Source organism: Schistocerca americana, chromosome 2 (assembly GCF_021461395.2).
Source record: "Schistocerca americana isolate TAMUIC-IGC-003095 chromosome 2, iqSchAmer2.1, whole genome shotgun sequence".
In the NCBI taxonomy this organism is placed as follows: Eukaryota; Metazoa; Arthropoda; class Insecta; order Orthoptera; family Acrididae; genus Schistocerca; species Schistocerca americana.
Window position 1 is genome coordinate 196,250,099 of NC_060120.1, and position 14,140 is coordinate 196,264,238.

At 40.6% G+C, this 14,140-nt stretch overlaps 1 protein-coding gene across 4 annotated transcripts in view; it reads left to right on the top strand.

The window, feature by feature from the left end:
- The window catches only part of LOC124596006 (esterase E4-like), a 113,681-nt gene that overhangs the window by 55,251 nt on the left and 44,290 nt on the right, over window positions 1-14,140 (top strand). For all 4 annotated transcript variants that reach the window (XM_047134958.1, XM_047134957.1, XM_047134956.1 and 1 more), the window contains 2 exons: window positions 10,595-10,770; window positions 13,503-13,650. In XM_047134958.1, the coding sequence (XP_046990914.1) occupies window positions 10,595-10,770; window positions 13,503-13,650 (324 nt within the window). The remainder of the gene's footprint in view (window positions 1-10,594; window positions 10,771-13,502; window positions 13,651-14,140) is intronic.

Sequence of the window (14,140 nt, forward strand, 5' to 3'; positions counted from 1 at the left end):
TCTGTAGGTAGATAGTTATCTCAATATACTGACTGCACTGACCAGAAACGCTTCTATGACGGTAATCCCAAAAGTAAGGACTCCTATTTTTTTTATAAGTATGTAGACCTGTTTATTTCTACAATGGTTTACATCAGTTTACAGCTTCAACGTTTAGATATTTTTTGACATTATCACCATTTCTGTCAATGCATTTTTGTAGATGCTGTGGTAGGTTTCATATGCCCATGTCATACCAGCTCGGCACCATGCTGTTCAGAAAGTTATGAATCTCTTCTTTCACTTCATCATTGAAGCTGAATCGATGGGACCACAATTAACGCTGACAGGTACTGTGAGACTCTGAAAAAACTAAAACGGACAATTCAGAACCAGAGAAGAGGAATGTTGAGCAAGGGCATACACATTCTCCATGACAATGCTTGCCCACACATCGCTCGGCAAAGCATTGCTCTCCTGCAACAGTTTCAGTGAAACATAATCACCCACCCTATAGTCCTGACTTGGTGCCCAGTGACTGTCACCTGTTCCCCAGGTTAAAAGAACATTTGGCCTGAAAGTGATTCAGCTCCGATGACGAGGTGAAAGAAGAGGTTCATAACTTTCTAAACAGCATGGCAGCGAGCTGGTATGGCATGAGCATACAGAAACTACCACAGCGTCTACAAAAATGCATCAACAGAAATGGTGATTTTGTCGAAAAATAGCTAAATGTTCAAGCTGTAAACTGATGTAAACAATTGTAGAAATAAACAGGTCTATGTACTTATAAAAAAATAGGAGACCTTACTTTTGGGATTACCCTCGTATTATACTACAATTAATGTTAATAACTTGATATCCAAGATGGTTTTTTTATACTGCATATTGCCTCTGCTGCTGCACCAAATTATCCTAACTTCATACATGATGATGATGATAACTTATGGCGGAGGGAGCTAAACAGCTAGGCCATTAGCACCCTTGCATTAATGTTATACCAAAGAAGATTTTCACAATCCATGTAAGGAGATCAATAAACTGGTAAACTACGCTTGATCCCACCACAGGAAACAAAGCAACCCCAAAAAGGTGAGGTTCAGAAAAGCCCTTAATAAAAACCCCATGAGACACAGCGGGAAAACTAAATAAAATCTTGGATAAAATACCTGTGAAGATGCTGTTAAAAAAGGCAAAAATTACCATGGCTGTAGACGACTTACAAATAATACGTGACCCAGTGACTCTGTGACACATTAAGATCTCACACCAAGTGTTTTGGGAAGAATTGCAGACACTACACATAAGACATGAACAACACTCACCTCATTATCAGTTAAAATAGAGGTAAGATCCTGTGGGAGACCCAGTTTAACCCTCAGGTTGTCATATAATACACACTCAGTTAAAAGATGTCGTACTGACAGCTGTATCCTGCATCTCTGACATACCGGGGGCTCCTCCCGACGAAAGAGGAAGCCATTTGTCAATAGACAATGTCCCACTCTCAGCCAAGTAAGGGCTACTTCTTCACACCATTGCAAGCAGAGGGAGGTGATCCATGGTCGCACTGAAGTCTTGATGGAACATAGTTTATTGTCCCTCACTTACAGCCACTGGGACTCCCACCAACGTATGCCCTTCCTGATCACAAATGAAGTGACAGTCCACAGAGGTACTGAACAGTGAGCAGGAGGACGAAGGGAGCAAGCCTCCTTAGCAGCAGCATCAGTGAGTTTGTTTCCCTGGATGCCTATGTGCCCTGGAACCCAGCTAAAAATGACTTCCTTGTTTCGCCTTTGCAAGAGAAGGAGAGCGTCCAGCACTTGTTGCACCATCCAATCTGCTAGGTACATCTGTCCAACAGCCAGAAGGGCTCTTTGAGAATCAGAGCAGATGATAAATTTTTTGCCATGACACCATCTCACCTGCTCTATTGCCCTCAGGATGTCAAACAGTTCCACGTAATAAATTGAAAACTGCTCTGGGAGCCCTATCAACAGGACAAAGTCAGGGAACACGACAAAACAACCGAAAACATTTCCCTGCTTAGAACCATCCATGTAGACAGTAATAAAATCTGGGTGGCTACATAAAATTTCATTAAATTTAATTTTAAAAACATGGTCTGGGGTGCAATGCTTCTTGTAAGCAGTCAGTTATGAAAACAACCTGGGCCTTGGTAGTAGCCAGGGGGAGATCCTACTCCACCCCTGGCTTTGGACCTGAATGTCCCCCACCTGTAATAACTCAAGGCTCTCCCTTGCACAGATCCTAAATGGCCATGTTGCTTGTGGTTGATGATTGACCAGTCGTCCAGTGGCTGCTGAACAATGTAACTGGATGTTGGCAATGTAGGAATGGACAATGTCCTTTATGCTTGGCATACCACAAGGAGAAGACATCGAATAGACGGCGGAGGCTCACCAGCCTCCGCACACAAACTAACAACAGGGTTTGTGCGATAGGCCCCTGTTGACAGCCTAATACCCTTGTGGTGAACTGCATCCAGCATTTTAAGGTATGAAGGTCTTGCTGACCCATAAATCTGGCATACATATTCAGGCTGGAGTCGCACAAAGGCCTTATAAAGATGCAGCAGACGTGCTCTGTCAGCTCCCCAAGACCTATGACTGACACATTTAAGGCTGTTTAAGGCCTTGAGACATCTCAGTTTCAGTTCTTTAAGGTGTGGCAACCATGTTAACTTCTCATCAAAGATAAGACCCACTTCACCTTTTCCATAAAAGTGGGAACGGTGTCCCCAGTTTTAAAGCAGGGAAATTAAACAGACAGTTGGAATGATTAAAATCAACACAAATTGTTTTCTCTAATGAGAATTTAAAGCCTGTGGTGCAACACCATTCTTCCAACCATCTGATCGTCAGTTGCAATTGCCGAGTAGCTGTGGTGAGGCTGGAGGATGCCCAGAAGATGGAGAAGTCATCCACAAACAAGGAACATAGTACTGGACATCACACTGTGATTGTAATACTATTGATTGTGATGTTGAAAGCAGTTAAGCTTAAAACACTCCCTTGAGGGACACCATTCTCCTGCTTAAAATGGTCAGACAGGACATTCCCAACCCTGTATCTAAAATATCAGTCCAAGAGAAATGACCATATGAAGGTCATAGATGTCCACGGAATCCCCACTGATGGAGCTGCAACAAAATATTATGCCTCCAGGTAATGTTGTAGGCCTTTTCCAAATCACATAAAACACCAATAAGGTGTTGCTTATGAAGGAAAACTTGTTGAATGGCAGCTTCATGCAGGGTCAGGTTATTGAGAGTGGAGCGATACCTTCTGAACCCACACTTGGAATGGCTGAGTAGGGACCTGGTTTCCAGTACCCACACTAGGCACCATTTGACCGTACACTCCAGTGTCTTTCCTGCAGAGCTTGTCAAGCTAATACTATGATAACTATGAGGGTCTGTCTGATCCTTTCCTGATTTTAAAATTGGGATTAAAATAGATCCCTTCCCTGAGCTGTGAAAGTCACCAGTTATCCAAATTTTGTTGGAGAGCTGAAGGAGGACTTCCTTTGACCATCAGTCCAAGTGTTGCAACATGCTATAGGTTATCAGGTCATTTCCAGGGATTGTATCACAAGCAACTGACAATGCAGAAGCCAGCTCCCACAGAGAGAAAGGCTGGTTGTATTCTTCCATGTTGGTGGAATGGAAATCAAGATCAGCCTTCTCCTGTGCCTCCCAATATTGATGGAAGGTGGGATCCTGGCTGGAATCAGCCGTAAAGGATTTATATGATTCAGCCATTGTCTGAACTATATCCCTTGTTGATGTTACAAGAGACCCCTGTATTCATACAGCTGCTATTGGCAGTCGAGAGTTGAGATCCCCCTGATGGATTCCCATACTTTACATCCAGGTGTGGACCTATTGATGGAGTTTAGGAACTCTTGCCAAGACCTCTGCTTACTCTCTTGAATTATTCTCCTCGCCTTTGCATGCACCATTCAAAAATTTGCAAGGATCTCATCTGTAGGGCATCAACTGAATCTGCCCATTGCTGCCCTCCTGTGCCTGATTGCAAAACGACACTCATCGTTCCACCAATGGACAGGTTGCTTCCTAGGTGTTTCCATAGACTTTGGGATGGATGCATTAGTGGCATGGTGAATCACAGCTGTAATGTGATCCACCAGTCCTGGATGCCGTCACATTGCTCTAAAACAGCTAACTGCTTGTAAAGCATCCAGTTAGCCTTTTTGAACAACCATCTTGGTGGCTTTCTTTCAGGCTCTGCTTCATCAGGCAGATGGATCCAGATAGTGAAATGGTCACTACGATGAAGGTCATCGTCCACTGCCCACTGAGCAGTGTCCCCCAGAGCAGGCAAGCAAAAGGAGAGGTCTGTGATGGTAGACAACCTGTAACAGTGCTAAAATGTGTAGCTTCACCTATGTTCAAAAGTATGAGATCTGTTGTGTGTAGTAGATCCTCAAGTGCCTGACCGTTTGAGAAAGTTGTGTGAGAATCCCATAGTGCACTGTGTGCATTGAAGTCCCCCAAAAGGAGGAGGGGGCGGGGGAGTTCATCAAGAAGATGAGTGAGGACCCCCACTGTCAAAAGGCTCTTGAGGTGGTAGGTATAAAGAGCACACAGTGAAGTCAACATAGGTCACTATCCGAACAGAAACTGCTTGTAGTGTTGTTGTTAAGGGAGTAGGTGAGGAGTGAAAAGTGTCCTTTACGAACACTGCAACCCCACCTTTTGCCATATCACCAGTAAGGTTGTCTTTTCTGAAAAGGTGATAGCCTCCAAATACAGGTGTGTCAGTCTCTTTAAAATGAGTCTCTTGAAAGCAAAGGCAAAAGGGTCCCTTCTGTACAAGAAGTCTCAGTTCCTCCAGATGAGTCCTGTATCCATTGATATTCCATTGTAGTATGTGGGCATGTCATCAATGTGGTCTTGATTTACCCGTCTTTGTGCTGAGGTGGTGAGGTGCTCGTAGAGCGAGGTGGAGTGGTGGGGCTGACTAGGTCTGGTGATGAGGCATCAAAATCCATGATGTCCTCACCGGCAGTCACTCATGCCAGAATGATATCTGATGGCACCCAGGTCAGCTTTCCACCTGAATGTTTAGTTCCTTTCCCCACTCCCTTTCCCAGCAAGGATGTTGCGGAAGGGGGGCGGTGAGAGCCACCTTTCTTTGAAGATAGTTGGCATTGAGAGGCACTCTGCTTTTGGGGTGCCTTTGAGTTGCATGCTGCGGAAGCATTACTGGTTTCTTCCATTGTAACTGCCTGAATTGCTATCTCTTTCACTCGGCTTTGGCACACGCAGGTGCAAGTACAGGTACTAGTGGTAGATAATGGTACACTGGACGTCGTATGAGTTGAAGTGTTGACCTTAATGACAGGTTTCTGCACCAAGGAACCATAAGAAGTGACAAAGACAGGGGGTTTCATTGCCTGATAGTCCCTCTTGGCTTCTGCATAGGGGATCTGCTTGGTCACTTTGATTTCCTGAATTTTGTGTTCCTCTGCAAAAACAGGGCAGGCTCAGCTCCAAACTGGGTGGCTCCCAGAGCAGTTAATGCAGACTGCTGGAGACGACAGACAGCCAGTCCCAGCTTCATGGGCTGCCTTTCCACACTTTCCACAAGTTGCTTTGCCTCTGCAGCTTAGGATCGTATGGCCAAAACGCTGGCATTTGAAGTGTCACATAGGGTTGGGTATGTAGGGCTGAACCCTAAGTCAGAGGAAACCTGCCATGATGTTTTCAGGTAGTGTTGGAGAGTTGAAGGTGACAATAAAAGTGGCAGTCTTCTTAGTCTCTCCATTGGTCTTGTGTGTCCTTCGTTCCACATCTCTGATCTGCTGTGGTGCCCATTCCTGTTTCAGTTCAGCAATGTCTATGTCCATAATATCATGGCAGGTTACCACACCTTTGCTGGAGTTAAGGGAGCCATGCAGCTCAACAATGATGTCATACTCACCCAATTTCTGTGATCTCATAAGAAGTTCCACCTGCTTTGCCCAGTCTCAACAAGCAAGGAACCATTTCGCATCCACTTAATAGACTTTCGGGTACTAGCCAGCCCTTCTAAGCCTTTATGGATATAGAAGGGGACACTTCTTCAAATGTTGCCTCCATCCTCTTGATCACTACAAAGACATTGTGATTCATGACGTCTTGAGCCACGTTACTGATAACATGTTGATTATCAGGAGGACTAGCCTCCCTCATTCTTTTTGATGAATGGGTTTGAGAACTCCCAGGTGGTACACCTATCCCACTGGGAGGAAAAGAAGATTTCGAGGGTTTCATCTTGGTCCCACGAGTAGCTGGCGAAATAAGGGCCCACTCAGACAGAGCCCCACATCCCTGAATAAGCTTTGTACAACTGAGTTGAGGCAGGTTCTCCAGAGGTTGTCCGCTAACAACTGTTCCACCTGAACAGCCATGCATCTCATCAGCATGTAGCACACTTTGAGATTGAGGTATTTTTTTATAGAAGTTTTTTTCCATCCTCGCGATCCAGGCAGTCAAGCCAAGATCCCCATTCCCTGAGACACACGATGATCCACCGCTGTGCAGCACGGTGGTTGCTGAAGCATGCCCAGAGCTTATGGTGGCAGGGGACTGGTGGCTCTTACCAGCCCCTAGCTCAGGAACTCCGGTGTCACCAAGCCCGTACTCAGCAAACAAATGCTGAGCCCCTGAGGGCTTCACACATGAGCTGATTACCTCAGATGTTATAGTTTTCAGATAATCTGCACCGTCTCCTTCACCTATGCTGACAACTTTCATTTTCTGTTTACCTTACCTCACTGTTTGACATAAATTCTTTAACCATGGTACCAATTTATTTTCTTCCATCCTCTTATGATTTCATAACTTATCAGTAACAACATAATATATATGTAGATAACACTGGAGAAAACTTTTTAAAAATATTCCTATACTAAAGTATCCTACTGTACAAAATCACATGAAAGTCAAAGATAGAATGTTTCTGATTCACTTATAAACTACAGATAGGATAGGAGAAGAGTTTGACTGCCTCAGGAAACATGAAAAATGAGACAGACAACTGGGGTAAGCATTATCGCCACATAATGAATCCAACATAATGTTGAACCCCCTACTTGCTTGTAGGTCTTACTTCTGGTTCAATGCACATTATAATAAGTTCCTCCTCACCTTTTATGGGATAAGCATTGTTACCCACACTATCATTCAATTTCTCACTAGAATTAGAATTTATACTTGTCTTACTGCTATCATTTACATTAACCTTACCTGTGATTACAGCACATTTATATACAAGTGGTTCTTCATCACTACCTGCTCTAGTGTGAGCTAAAACTGGTGTATTACCTAGTTTAAATGGTTTGATCCAGAATTAAAATCATCTCCTACATTTCTGTAATTGAATTTCTCCTACCATTTCCGTGCCCATTCTGGCTACCCTCCACCCAACCACTCCTTGAATTTCTACTTTAATTAGTCCTGTTCATCATATTTACCTGAAATTCTCTCCCTGCTTGATTATTATCATCAAAATCCCTCTTATGTTCTTCCTCTAAGGGCTTCACCCTCTCCACTTTATCAACGTAATTCAAGAAATCACTAATATTACCCCTAGGGGTAGGTACAAGCAATTCTCTAACTTCCTGAGGCAACTTACTTTCTAAACCCATAATTATTGATTCACTATATAGCTCTTTGTCCAAATATTTCAGTTTGTTTATCCAAAGCTGACAGAAACTTTTCACAGTACCCTTCCTAGAGTCAAATCTCTCCTCCCCAAAATTCACTAAAAATTCTCTGCTGCTTCTCTTTTGACCAATATTGATCTAAATATGCTTTCTCAAAGCTTTGCGATGAGGTATAGCTATCATCTACCTGAGCTGCCCATCCATAAGCATCCCCATTCAAAAAACCTCTCACAAATGACATTTTATCTTTGTCATTCCATCTTTCAGGCAAATCATTAAATTCCCTAATGAAATCCAGTGGATGCACTTCCCCATATTGTTCAAAATTATTAAATTTCTTACAACTGATAAATGAGGGACTGTTTGGGACACTACATACTCTCCATATCTCTATTCTACATATCTCTACTCTCCATATCTCTACTCTACATATCTCTACTCTCCATATCTCTACTCTACATATCTCTTCCATCTTTTTCTCCATTTCAGCTAATTTTGAATCTACATTTTTATTTACTTTTCCCAGTTTTTCATCTATCACTACTGCACACTTGGTTTCTGGTTTCTACCTCTGCCTCTACATTTTTAATCTGATCGATTTGGTTCTGAAGTTTAACCCTATTTCCATCACAAAATTTCCTGGCGGCTCTGACTTCATCTTTACACTGTTTTTTGGAAGCCTCTGTCTTCCTACTACAGTCATCACAAAGCTTCTTTCTCTCTTTTACACATTTACTACTCATTAGTGTTAATTTCTCATTAGTATTATGTACTACCTTATTTACCTTTTCATCACAATCTTTAACTGCTGCCTCCACCTTCTTATGTAATTCTGTAAGATTAGAGTTGACTACCTTAATTTCTTTTTTAATTTCTTTCTTTAGTTCATCCTTTAAGCTAGTCATGTCTTGTTTCATACACATACTACTCCTAATTTGCCTTAACATCACTTCCAATTTTCTGTCTGCCATAATCTGTTAGCCTTGCTGACTTTCGTTGCTAGATTCCTCCCACTTAACGTAAATGATTTCATTTGCTTCAGTACTGTTTTCATCCATTTTGCTCACATCATCATATAATGTAGATGGCACTTTTGTCATCTCATTTACAATAGGAGCTTCTTCCCCATCATTCAAAGTTACATTCATGTCTGATTTATAACCATCATCTACAGAACCAGTCCCCTGTTGTCCATGCTCTCATGCTGTCTTTTTAGTTAAGGCCACTCCTTATCTGTCACTTAATATAAAATGGCTTTTGCTATGAAACTACCTTATTCTTATTCACTCGTCTCCTGCTGCTGCTGCTTTGGTTGTCATCTCGATTCATCGTCTGCATGGCTGCTGCAAGTTGTAATTTTCACAGTGAAGTGTGTTGTATCTCCTGGTCGGCTGCATCCAACAGCTGCTCCTGTACTCAATGGCTGCTTCCATAGAACCCACTCACTGATTGGCCGCTGTCCTACTGTGACCATGAAACCCAAGTGCTGATTGGCTGTTGCACTTCCTTCGTCATGGTCACAGCACTGTACACCATTCTTGAGTTCACTGTTCACAGTTTGCGAGCCCTAGTTTATTGTGCCAACATAAAATATTCCTCACACGCAAGGGCACAATATGTGACATTCACCTGCTTTATTTCCTTGTTGATTGTCCACAGTGTTGACGTAATGCATTGCTATACTGGCTGAAAAATGGAGGGTGGAAGTTCAACACTGACTACTTTAAATGCTGTATCCAACAGGTGCACATTTGCGTTTCACAGTTCTTTACTTTCAGCGTTCACCTCCCCCCCCTCCCCGCCCCTCCAATAATACACAGTTATATAGCCAGTCCACTATTGGTTAACTTTGATAAGCCTCATTAATAGGTTGCAAGCAAACATTAACATACTGCTACGATAGTTTACTGTTGAATATCTATGAGCAGTAAAAACCTAGCCATACAGTTCACAATTCTTGCAGAATACTATGGTATGTGTTGAACAGACACTGTCATTGTTTTAACACACAGCCTATTTGTCTTACACTTATTCCACTGTTAAGTTGATGCATTGTTGTTGACCTAACCAGCATGGGTTTCTCGTCTGAAAATCAGCCATGGACTGACTGTCTCAAGACCAAAAATTGGGCCTTTATGTATCATAACAATAATAGGCACTGAAACCATACATTGTTCAATGTTTAAGTTACAGAAATTACAACTGAAACATACCTCATTCAATTAAGTGAATATACAGAAAAATTCTGTCTTTTAAACAGTTTCTTCTAGTACAAGGGTTAAGCCGTATTATTAGTTAGTACAGAATTTATATTTGCTTATAAGTTAACAGTAGAATTCAAGTTTCAAAACAAATATTGATTTCACCCTATAAGAAAAGATATTAACTAGGAATAGTCAAAATAAATTAGGAAATCAATTACATGCATAAAACTAAGCACAAAAGTGGATCTGGTGGTATATTCTTTAAGACTGAGGGCCAAGCTTTCTCTTTTATGAAAATGCAGATTATTCTCATGTATGTTAATGGTAATTAGCCATAAACGAAAAAAATGAATTTAAGGAGGCCAATGGCAAAACAAGAGGGAAAGAAAAAAGATCCCAGCTTTCTTTGTCACATTGCTTCTAAGATGTCAGACATTATCCTCCCTCAGAGCTAACTAAAAATATATACCATACACACAGAAAGCTATGTTGTTCTCAACAGCTATGCTGTAATGATGCTGGAGCCAACAGCATCTATGCTTTTGTAAATTGTATGACATGTATACAAAACTTCAGCCACATGGAGCCGTTGCTTCAGGGCATTCATTTTTATTTTAAAACTTTGATAAAAAGAAATTAATCAAATTAATCCCTATTTCTTTTTGATTTTTCTGATATATTGACTGTTTAATTGTGCTAATTCCATGTTTCAGAAATTACCTACAATAATCTGGCAGAAAATATGTCTGAAAATTACGAGACAATATTTCCAATTGCATTTGTTTATGAGCGGGGTACGCCACACTCACTTGAAGTTAGTAGAGAGCTGAGAAAGTTTTATCTTCAAGATAAACCAATAACAAATGATTCTGAGATTGCTCTTGGACAAGTAAGTAAGGCTCAAATACGTATGACATGACTTACATAAAAAGTACTATAGCGTACTGAGTGTGATGCCCTATAGTCAGCTGTTTTTGTAACTCACCCTGTTTACTAGTGTCTTACACTGTGTATGTTCTTGTGAATCTTCCATCAACTATGTGCAATAATAATAGTTAAGAACAACAGTAACACTTATATTTTTACAATCTGAAATGCCAGGACAAACTTCAGAACATGTTTCTTGGCACAAAAAATGACAAAGACTCATCTCAACCAATACCGAGAAATGCATGACAGTGTTGATCTTTAACAAGACCAAATGCACCCTTTGCGAGAAGATCCAGTTATTCATTTTGTCAGAGAAAGTCCACTGAAGTTCCATAGCACCCCAGCTCAGCAAGCTTCAATGTGATGTTCATAAAATGAATGTTGTTATCCCTCTGTATTTCTGGCGTGTTGAGAGCTGGTAATATATTTAATAAATCAAATATGATCAAGACCATTTTCAGTCCAATCATGCTCATAAACTTGAAAAGCTGAATGATGGCCATTTCCTCTGAGATAAATTTCGATGTGTAGAGGCAGTATCTACATCTACATCTAAATCTATACTCTGCAGACCATTGTGAGGTGCATGGCAGAGGGTACATCCCATTGTACCAGTGTCAGGATTTCTTCCTGTTCCATTCATTTATGATCATTTGAATGTCTCTGTGTATGCAGTAATTATTCTAATCTTATCCTCGAGATCCCTGTTCGAGCGGTATATTGGTGGTTGTAGTATATCCCTCGAGTAATTAATCATTTATAGCTGGTTCTTGAAACTTTGTTAATAGACTTTCTCAGGATAGTTAACATCTGCCTTTGAGGGTCTGCCATTTCAGTTCCTTCAGTATCTCTGTGGCACTCTCTCGTGGATTAAAGAAACCTGTGACCATTCATTCTGCCCTTCTCTGTATGTGTTCAATATCTGCTGTTAGTCCTATCTGGTAGGGGTCCCACACATGTGAGCAATATTCTAGGATGGGTCACACAAGTGATTTGTAAGTAATCTCCTTTGTAGACTAATTGCACTTCCTCAGTATTCTGTCAATAAACCAAGGTCTACCACCAGCTTTACCCATAACTGAATCTATGTGATCATTCCATTTCACATCCCTGCAAAGTGTTATACCCAGGTACTTGTATGAGTTGGTTGACTCCAACAGTGTCTCATTGATATTATAGTCATAGGATACTACATTTTTTCATCTTGTGAAGTGCAAAATTTTACATTTCTAAACATTTAGAGCAATTTGCCAATCTCTGCACCATTTCGAAATGTTATCAATATCTGACTGAATGAGTATGCAGCTTCTCTCAAATAGAACTTCCTTATAGATAACTGCATCATCTGCAAAAAAACCTGATTTTACTATTAATATTGTCTACAAGCCCATTAATATACAACATGAATAGCAAGTGTCCCAACACACTTCCCTAGGGCACACTGGAAGTTACTTCTACATCTGACAATGACTCTCTATCCAAGATAACGTGCTGTGTCCTCCCTACTGAAACATCCTCAATCCAGTCACAAATTTCACTCAATATCCCATATGATCGTACTTTTGACAATAAATATAGGTGCGGTACTGACTCAAATGCTTTTCAGAAATAAAGAAACACTGCATCTACCTAGCTACCTTGATCCAAAGCTTTCAGTATGTCATGTGGGAATAGTGCGAGTTGGGTTTCACATGATCAATGTTTTATAAAACCATGATCATTGTGTTTGAAGTTCAAGGTAGAAGAAGGCACTACCTACATATGATTGATCAATTATTTTTCATCCATTAGTGAATATTTTAAAGGCATGTTGCTAGGCATCCTGAATTTGTTGTTAACACTTGACTTTTTAGTTTTGGAGAGCAGATGGATTTTGCTTGATTGGGTTACTTAGAAAAAGACTGTCACAGATATAGCTTTCTGCCAGTAAGGCCTTCATCAAAATTAGATGGAAAACACACACATACACACTCACGCAAATGCAACTCACTCACACATAACTGAAGTCTAAGGCAACTGAGGCCACTGGCCGAAAGCTATATTTGTGACCGTCTTTTTGTTGTGGCTGTCACGACTCAGCATCTCCACTATGTGGTGAGTAGCAACTTTCCTTTTCACAATATTGTTACATTCCATTCTGGATTTTCCATTGTTTGATTTACTTAGAAAAAGGAATTCAGATGTTCTACTTAGCCCTGTAAAACTATAATTGTTTCGAAGAAGCTCCTGTAATTTTTAATTAATTGTCATTTTGCTACTGACACTTAGAGCTACCTATCTCCTCATCTTTTGCCTTCTGTGCCTCCCTAGCTCCTCTTTGTCCCGCATATGTAACACTGTATGTCTTTCCTCTGTACACACCCATCATTCCACGCACTCACTCATAAATAAACATCATCATTGTGGTCATGAGGACTGAGTTTAGATGTATGTTTTAGAGAAAGAGCTAAATAAAAAGAGTGGTAGCTTGAAAGTTGGTGACATTTTCTGTGCTGTAACATTTGTTTGTATGCCATGCACCAACCAGCCAGCCAGTTGCCTGTGAGGGCTCACCTGTCCTCATTTTTGTCTGTTATTTTAATTTGAAAATTTCTATCATCATTAAATTTTACTTCTATTATTTTGTTGTTTTAGAACAGAAATTTTTATTTTATATTGTGGTCTATTTTCCTTTCTGTTTCCCTTTTACAGGCATATTCTGATGCACTTATAATATTCCCTACGGACCGTGCTGCAAAGATAGTAGCTCAGCTGAGTTCAGCACCTGTGTACTATTACCACTTCACGTATACAGGCAGGTACAGCTGGTTGTACTCCCCAGGAACTCAAACTCCATATGGTAAATACCTTGTTTCAATAAAATACAGCTGTAATGTACTTATTATTTTTGGGTAGTCTTTGCAGCAAATTTTGATCCAAAGGTAATTCAGCTAATAACTGAAGACTTTACAAGTCACTGGAATTTCTTTCACAGTTCTAAAATGAAACATAATATTATTCTCATGTGGTATATACCAAGCTTCAAACAGCTCTGCTTGGAAAACACATATGGCAATAAATAAATGCTCTAATGTCAGTATACATTCTTCTCAAATTATACTGAGAAATTTATACTGGGAAATTCTTACTCTCATTAAGGAACAGAACAACTCACTCATTCATTTACTCATTCTTCATGCCCTGCACAGTCCAGCATTCAGAGGAAACTTCAGGTTGTGTAAAAAGTCTTTTTATTTATTCATAATGTGCCCATTGTATCACATTTTTGATATCTATAGGACTTCTCAAAATACAGACAGTATAAAATTTTTCATATTTACATTCATGTA